This window comes from Leptonychotes weddellii, chromosome 11, assembly GCF_054177405.1.
Source record: "Leptonychotes weddellii isolate Sample4059 chromosome 11, ASM5417740v2, whole genome shotgun sequence".
In the NCBI taxonomy this organism is placed as follows: Eukaryota; Metazoa; Chordata; class Mammalia; order Carnivora; family Phocidae; genus Leptonychotes; species Leptonychotes weddellii.
The window spans coordinates 15,026,489-15,035,242 of NC_138379.1; the positions used below are offsets into that span (position 1 = coordinate 15,026,489).

General features: G+C 62.8%; 1 protein-coding gene across 1 annotated transcript in view; it reads left to right on the forward strand.

Moving 5' to 3' along the window:
* The window catches only part of ALX4 (ALX homeobox 4), a 39,614-nt gene extending 31,966 nt beyond the window's left edge, over nucleotides 1-7,648 (forward strand). The window contains exons 3-4 of the mRNA XM_081798283.1: nucleotides 2,443-2,571; nucleotides 4,880-7,648. Of these exons, the coding sequence (XP_081654409.1) occupies nucleotides 2,443-2,571; nucleotides 4,880-5,209 (459 nt within the window). The 3' untranslated portion in view covers nucleotides 5,210-7,648. The remainder of the gene's footprint in view (nucleotides 1-2,442; nucleotides 2,572-4,879) is intronic.
* The last annotated feature ends 1,106 nt before the right edge of the window (nucleotides 7,649-8,754 follow it).

The following is an 8,754-nucleotide window of genomic DNA, read 5'->3' on the forward strand; positions in this document are numbered from 1 at the left end:
TCTGGGTCTTTAACCCTCCCTTCCATCCCTGGGCCGGGCCCTCCTCCACTCCCATCCCAAAGACAGCGTTATCTCTGTGCACTCCCCCGCTGCTCAGCTGTCTTCCCAGATAACCCAGCACCCCCACCACTGCTCCAGCCCCCACATTCCATCTCCCCCCACTGTGCTCCTCCTCCCACTTCTGGGACCGGCCGCCCCCCGTCCCCTTGCAGTGCCTCCCCAGCCCATCCAGAGCCTGCGGGACATCTCCAGGAGCACCCCTCCACCTGCCGCTCCCGCCTCCCACCACCGGGGCTCCCGGCAAACCCCCCACAGTGGCGGCCACGGACACTTTTCCTCACCTTCTCCCCACCCCCCGAAGAAAGAATGGAGCCATATATCTTGATGCCTCCAGTGGGCTTCTCCCCTCCCCCTGGCTTCCCCCCCAGCAAACCCTGGGAGGCTGAGGAAGGAGCGGAAAGACGGAGCTAAGCCTGCAGGAAATTAAACATGAAATGAAAACAAGCTCCTCTGATTCATTCTCTCATCCTGCCCCCCGGCCCCCATTCCAGGCCACTGATAAAGGGGGATCCCGTTTCAGTGGCGCAGAGAGGAGACCCGATCCGCCCTTGGCTCTCAGCGGGCGGCCTGGGCCTGGACCCCAGGAGCCCCTGGAGGAAAAGGGGCCCAGGAGGCTCTGGAGCAGGGGCTGAGTGCGTCTCCTACACCAGACTCAAGTCAGGGAGGCAGAATGCCTGTCAAAGCAATGCCAGCTCGTGTGTGCGCGTGCGCGTGCGTAGGCACACATGCATGTGTCCTTGGGACCAGGGAAGGAAACTGAGGTTCAGCGCCACACTGGCTCCCTGCCCCCACCCTCCCCACACTGACATGAGTCACACACATCCCAGCTTCTTTTCCGTTTAGCGAAAGACAGCAAGAAAAAGGCGAGGAGCTATAAATAAACGAGTGTGCAGTACTCTCAGAAACTCTGTGACAGTATCTATCATCTCTCACCTGCTGTTCTATGAGGCGCCACCCCCGTGAGGACATCAGTACAGATATTGGCCCCATTTTGCAGACACAGAAAGCGTGGCCAGTGGCAATGCCAGGGCTGGAATGGGCGCTCGGGGGCGCGGCTCCACTGGAAGCCCGAACAGGCTGAGCAGCCTCTGCGCTCCCCGCCTCTGGCCCAGCTCCTTCTCCCTCCTCCGAGGATGCTCGGTGCTGCTCTCAGCTCGGCTGCTGGTGGGCCGCCGTTGGGGTGTGCCCCCTTGCACCTGAGTCCACTGGCAGGGACCCAGCTGACAGAAACCTCTCTCTGGGGACTCCGAAGCCTGCCTTTGACTCAGCCTGAAGCCATTTCTGGTCTGGAAGCTGACCCCTCCCCTCCTCACACCCTCTCCCACCTGTCCCTGCCCCCTTCCCCCGCCCCGCCCCCGGCCCCAGATCCCAAGCCACGTGCAGGGCTAGCAGGCCCCAAGTCCAGCTCTTGCCCGTGAAGCCTGGGAAAGTTCTCAGCCTGTCAGAAGTGTTCCTGCAAGGGAGCCAACAGCCCCCACCCACCCGTCAGAGACCACAGCTCACACACCTGGCTCAGAGACCACCCTCCCCACTGCAGCCAATGCCCCAGCGGCCCCTGCTCAGGGACAGGGGGGTCTTCACTCCTCCTTAGAGTCAGGCCACCCTCTGCATGAGACCTCGCAGTGGCCACCTTTACTGACCACACCAAGAGCAAAGCCCCGGGCTGGGCATCAAGGCCCTCCACAATCTGACCTCTGCGTCCACGGGTCTTTCTCTCCCACCACCGGCCAGCTGAGCAGCGGGGCCTCCTGGGGTCTCCTGAGCGTGCCCTGCTGTTTCTACACTCGGGCCCGGCCCCAGGCCCCCCCTCCACGAAGCCATCCCTGAAGGCCTCTGCTGCCACAGGGGGCCCGAGTGGGGAGACTTTCCAACACGAAGGCTGCAGAGAGGACTCAGACAGGTAGGAATTCTGATTCTGGGCCACTAGACAGGCCCCAGGGAACCCCGGAGCTTTTGGGAAATTGTGGCCAGACTGTGTGAGCATCTAGAGAATGATTTTCGAGAGGAGCCGTCACAACTTTTGTCAGGTTCCCCTCAGGAGTCCGTGGCCTGAGGCAGGCCAGGCCACACGGTGCTGGGGTTGGTTAGATGACCGCTAGGATGACCAGTGACGTGATGCGTGGGTGCGACACTTGCCTGCTCTGCATTCTGAAGCTTGGAATAACGAAGTCTGGCCCAAGAGCACACTGTGGTTAGTTGGGGTTAAGCTCGCCTTCCCGACCCTCAGCACGGCTCGTTCTAGATTGTGAGCCTGGAAGCTAAAGGCTGAGGCAGACCCTTCCCTGCAGCCCCATGGCCCAGACCATGCGCTGCGATGGGTGGGAGCTCCAGGGAATGACGTGTACCTTCTGACCCCCCCGTGACAACTGCTCTGTCCTGTAGGTCTGGTTCCAGAACCGGAGGGCCAAGTGGAGGAAGAGGGAGCGTTTTGGGCAGATGCAGCAGGTTCGAACCCACTTCTCCACTGCCTACGAGCTGCCCCTCCTTACCCGGGCGGAGAACTATGCCCAGGTAAGTCCCAGCCCCGAGCGGCCGGCTCCAGCCCCTCTGGCTCCGGGAATGGGCATCTCAGAGGAGGGCCTAGCCCCCCTCAGATGGGACTCATCAAGCCCGGTGCAGGTGTGTGCCTGTTTGCCCCAGAATGTGCAAGGCGGGGGCCATTTCTGCTTATCCTGCCTGCAGGCCCAGGTTTGGCTGGGCGTTAGGGAGGGGCAGGCCTGGACAGAGAGGGAGGCTTTCTCCTCTGCCATGTTTGCCCCTTTCGCTGTGGGCATCAGAAGCAAGGCAGGCTGAAGACCAGGGCCCCCAGGCCATCAGGAGCCACCCCAAGTGTCTCCTAGGAAAGCGAAGTCCGGAAAGCTGGGGGGCTTGAGGTAGGGCTGTAGCGAACAGGGAGGTCTGAGTCCCGAGACGTGCTGTCCTTCGGCCCCAGACCCTTCTCACTTCAGACAAGCCATGAGCTCTCCGAGCTTCGGTGTCTTCTGAAAACTGGACACGATGAAAGTACCCACCCCAACTCTTTCGTGAGGTTGTTGAAAGGCCGAAATTAGACAACACAGAAGTACTCTGGGGACTAAATAGCCGGTTAAAGGTCGCTCTGCAGCTCTGAGCTCTCCCAGGCGGCTGTGTCCCGACCTGCCCTCTCCTCTGTCCCGTCCCGTCAGCCTGGCCCCATTCTAGCGGCATTGGAGTCTTCAAGAGATGCAAAGGGGTGAGAAGTGGTGTGAGCAGTGGCCGACACCACGGCACTTGCAGAGATGTCTTTCTAGCTGGGCCCACTCCTCACACCCCACAGCCTGCCCGGCAGAGGCGACTGCCCCCTCCCCTCAGGCCTCTTGGTGGCCGTGGCATCAGGGCCTCTGCCTTCAGCTCCAAGCCCGGCCCCACCCAGCAGCGAGCCGGTGGCGCAGGCCTTCCTGTTTCCTTTAAGACCCACTGTCCCGGGGCCCCCGGGATGCCCTCCCCCCGCCCCCAGACCAGCTCTGCCCCTCCCCCTGCTGGGATCCATGGGGTCAGGGGGTCAGGCCTGGGGTGAGGCTGAGGAATGTGGGGTGTCACACACACACACACACACACACACACACACACCTCATCCTCAGCTCCTGCTGCATACTTTCCTCTCTCCCCGCCCTCTGTCCTGGGAGGATGAGCCTCCAGCCTGGCTCCTGGGTCTGGATCTCTGCTGCCTGAGCTCCCTGCTGGAGGGAGCGGGGAGGGGACCAACACAGGGCGGGCTCACCCCTCCCACCTGCAACACCACATATCACACGCCTCCTGACGAGGGGAAGGGAAAAGCCGCTGATTCCCCGCCACCCCAGGCAGGAGGAATGTGGTCAGGCCAATCTGCCAGTGGTTCTTGTGGCCATGACAATGCCCTGTGGGACTTGGGGGCCGAGGTCCCCCCTCATTCAGCTTTCAATGTGAGTGGACTACAAACATGGGTGGGGAGGAGAGCAGGCCAGCAGAAGCTGCTTGAGGGCCCCCTGTGATCCCATGCACAGGGCTGAGAGTTCTCGTTTCCTCTGGTCCTGCTCACCCTGGTCCTCCCCAGCCCAGGTCGGCCTCCAGTCCACCCCCACGTGCTGCCTGAGCATCACACACACACACACACACACACACACACACGCCCTGGCCTGTGGGCATCCAGCCTGGCTTCATCCATCCACCCGTGGGCACTCACCACGTCCTGAGGCAGCCCCTTCCATCCTGGGCCAGTTGTGAAGCCTCGAGGACACAGCCTTTGGAAGCTCAGCCGCTGGTCTTGACACTGGGAGATGAGGCCCCACTGCCCGGCCCTGCCCCCTCCACACCACAACCTGCAAGCCCAGAGCCCACGTTCCCAACGCCAAAGCTCTCTGAGTTGGGGTCAGCTCCCATTTCTCAGGTTCCTGAGATGCCCCAGGCCTGGTGAGGAGCCACGGGGGAGTAAGACACAGTTGCTGACCTTCAGGGGCGCAGGGAGGGAAAGTCGGCCCCTGCATCTCAAATTCCGAAGTCAGCGGACTGAGGCAGGGGCCGCCCTCAGCAGCTTGGCTGTGCCCTGAAGGCAGCCCTGTCACCGGGCCCTTGATGGAGTTCGAAGTTCGGTCCTGGAAACCATTTCTCTCTGCTGGGAGCCAAGCACAAAACCCAAACCCTCCCAGGTCCGGATGGCCATAAAGGTTTTGAGAGGCTCCGGGTAAACACTCGGGCGTGGTCTCAGCATAACGAGGGGCTCGTGAGCGGGGCGAGGTCGTCTGGGGACAGGGCCCGCCACCCGCCCCCCACGTGCCCTCCCCCGCAGCCCTGCCCCAGCCGGCTCTCCCTTCCCTCTCCCCAGATTCAGAACCCATCCTGGCTCGGCAACAATGGGGCTGCCTCGCCAGTGCCAGCCTGTGTGGTCCCCTGCGACCCGGTGCCCGCCTGCATGTCCCCCCACACCCACCCCCCGGGCTCCGGGGCCAGCGGCGTCACCGACTTCCTGAGCGTCTCCGGGGCAGGCGGCCACGTGGGCCAGACACACATGGGAGGCCTGTTCGGAGCAGCGGGCCTCAGCCCGGGCCTCAACGGCTACGAGCTCAACGGCGAGCCGGACCGCAAGACCTCGAGCATCGCGGCCCTGCGCATGAAGGCCAAGGAGCACAGTGCGGCCATCTCCTGGGCCACATGACAGGGCACCGCTCGGCCCATCCCCACGCGCTCCCCCACCTTGGGGCCCTGGCCACGCCCACGCTCCCCAGGCCCCCAGCCTCCCGTTCAACTCTCCTCTTAGGAACCTGGCCTGGGCCAGGGGCCCGGCCCTCAGCACTTTCAGCCACCCCAAGTGTGAGGCCCCGTGGGCCACTGGGAGGGAGGGGGCAGCAGGTCCCGCCCGCCCTGGCACCGAGGCCGAGCCCCCACTCCTGGCCGGAGGCCGTGGAGGAAGCCAGGTGGCCGAGTTTTGCAGCTTTGCATCCATTATAAGCTGAAGACCCTTTCTCCCCACTCCTGCTCTTCTGCCCTGCCCAGTTTGAGGGTTGAGTCAAGGCTAGTTTCCCATCCAGACCGAGCAACGGCCACGTGCCGTCACGTCCGTCCTTCCCTCTGCCGTGTGGTCCCCTGGTCACCGGGCCAGTGACTGTGGCTGAAGAACAGAGTTCTGTTCTTCCGAGTCCTGCAGAGTTGGCCTCCTGCCCCTCCCATCGCCCCGTTGTCCTCCTAAAAGCCCACGGAATCCGACCTCCTGGGCCCAAGGCACCCGCCTCACCTCCACCCACCCTGGCCGTGCCCCTGCGCTGGACCCACCTGGAGCGCTGGACAGAACAGGAGAGGGGCTGGAGCTGAAGAATCCTGCTGTCATCCAGCAATGCTGGCGTCTAGGAGAGTGGACCGTCCCCGAAGGGGCTTGTTCCAGCTCCCTTGCACCTGCAGACTCTGGATCTCGGTGAACACTGCAAGGGGAGGACACAGGCCACCCACAGTATCCACAGTGCTGCAAGAAGAAGAGCTTCTAGAGAGAGGAAGAGCTGCCAGGAGGTGTCCGGGAAGGGACAGGGGCTCAGGCACTCACTTCTGCTCTCCAGACTGCCCGACAGCCCACAACCCGCAGGATGCCTGTTGCAGTGGGCAGGTCTGGGCAGCTTTGTTCTCTAGCCAGTCAGGCCCCTCCAGGAGGACCTGGAGACGCTTGTCCCTTCCCCCACCCATTCTGGGAGCTCACCAGGGCTGCTGAGCAGTGTCCTGGCGTGGAAGGACTTATACCTCGGAACACACGAGTAGGGCCTGCAGTCATGTTGGGAGAGGGGGGTCGAGAGCAGCATGCGGAATTTGCTAAAGGATGTGTGCCCACACTCTGCCTCTCGGCCCCTACAACCGCCTCAGACTGCCTGTCCCTCGCCAGCCATCCCTGGAGCGGCACCCTACCTGCCCAGAGCCTTCCACGGTGGGTGGGGGCCCCGTGTTCTTCCAGGTGAGGGCAGAGAGAGCCTGCTCTTGCCCTTCATCCCTAGGGAATCCGAAATCTCAGCCCCCTCTCTCCAGCCTCTAGAAGGGCTGGTGGGCTCCGCTCCTCTGGGTCGCTCTGTTCCAGATGTGGGGGACAGGATGCCGTCCAGAAGCCGTTTCCCTGCCTGCAGGAAGGTGCCTCCTTCTGGGGAGGAACTCCACCTCTGCCTGAGTGGAGACGAGCAGCTCGAGTTTTGGCACCAGATCCAGCCGTCACCTAACCTAGTGGCACACGGTCCCTGTCCTCTGGGGCCGGCCTTGAGAGCCCGAGAGGCCCCTCCAGCAGGCAGCCCCTGGGGACAAGTCAGGGAGGAGGGCCAAGTCCAGCAGGCTTGGGGGCCTGCACACAGGACAGCCTCTTGGTTTGGGTGGAGGGTGAGATCCTCTGCCCTTGAGCCGCTCAAGGCTTAGAAGGAATCACAGTTCCCCCCCTGCCTTGTGCTCTCGGCCCTGGAAACAGGCCTGGGGAAGGATCTGGCTTTGGCTTCCCTTGGTAAGAGTCAGACCTCTTTGTGAACCGTATAGCTCTAACATGGATCTTCTAGAAGTGAAAAGCATCTTGGACATGGAGTTAAATGTTGGTTTTAAATGTTCCATATATCTGAGGATCTTGGAATGACTCTTAGGAAGCCTTTTGCAGTTCTGAGGTTCACTGAAATAACTCAGGCTCCCCAAATCTAGGAAGGGAAAGGGAGAAGCTCTTAAGGCTGGGAATCATTCCCCTTAAGGGCTCTGGTGGCTGGCAAGGACAAGGGAGGAACCCTCATCACACATGTTCTTACCCGGGAGGGGATCCGTGCAGAGAGATGGAGAACTGGGAGATCCCCAGAGGAGGAGGGGAGGGAGGGGGCTCTAGGCAGATTCTTCTGGAAGGGACCCCTGGTGCTCAATTCCTCTATCTGGCTGCTTTCTGGCTGCCCTTCTCACCAACAGAGCCAAGTATTTATGATTCAAATGTCGGGGTGAAATGTGCCTGTTCACCTCCCCACAGGTAGTTCCCTGCCCCAGGCCCCCCAGGGCCGGCCCAATACCCGGAGGATCAGAAAACCCGGCGCTGGGAGGGACTTAAAGATCCTCTACTTAGTACACTCCCTTCACAATGGAGATGAGAAGGTCCCAGCCCGGGGCGGGGAGCGGGGGGCGGACAGAGGGGGGCGTGACTGCCCTGGGGAGTGGGGTACACGCAGGGCCTGAGCCTCACGCAGCCTCTCCCCTGCCTCTCCCCTCTCTGCCGGCGGGCCTCCCTCCCCTCAGCCTTCCCTTGGCCGCCTTCCCCGCGGGTGGCCAGGCCCAGACCTTGGAGGGCAGGAGGCGTCCCCGCGGCAGCTCAGGCCGACTCTCTGGGGCCAGCGGGCTGCCTTCCTCGGGCGCGAGGGCTCGGGCAGGTGGGCAGAGAGGGGCGCCAGCCGGCCCCGGTGGGTCACCGCCAAGCCAATAAGCTACACGAGCTGAGGATTCCCTTTGGCTCCGTGCCCAAGGTCTCGACAGAGACAGAGACAGAGACGCGAGCCTGAGGAGTCAGCGGACCGACGACGGGCAGCCTCCTCGGCACTGAGAACCTCCGGGCCCCGCTGGGAACAAGGCCAGGCGGCCGGGGGGCTCGACGCAAAGGTGCTGCCCTCACGACTCCCAGGGCGCGGGGGGAGAGGGCCCTGGGGGCACACGGAGAGGCTTGTCCCCACATCCTCAACGGCACGGCGCGGGGGGCGGAGGGGGGACACACGGACTTTGTAACCTTTCTTGAATCCTTTCCGCTATACTTGATTCTCGGCTCTCACTACCGCGCCTCCAGCTCGGGAAAGCATGGTGGCCAGGTGGGTTGGAAGACACTGCAAGGGGACGGGGGGGCGGCAGTCTCGAGGTGGGTCCCCAGCATCTGCGGCAGTGGCCACGTGGGGCCCAGCTCCAGTGCCCCACGGGCCCTCCTTTCGGCTGGGTAGCCAAGAGGAGCTTGTCCATGAAAGCTACCGTGTATCTCGCTTGGGCAGCCAGGTTGAGGGGAGACCGTCTCGTAGGACACCCCGGGGCCTCTGGTTTGCTTGATGGCCCTATCAGGGGCAAAGGCAAACCAGACTAGCTGGGGGGAGGAGGGTTGGCAAACCGGCCCCAGGATAATCACCCATGGCCATGAGAGAGAAAAATGAGAAGACCACGAGAACCCTACTTCCAAAGTCGCAACAACCCCGCTTCACCTCACCGAGGATGCTGTAGGGAGGAAAGGCCTTCTGGCGA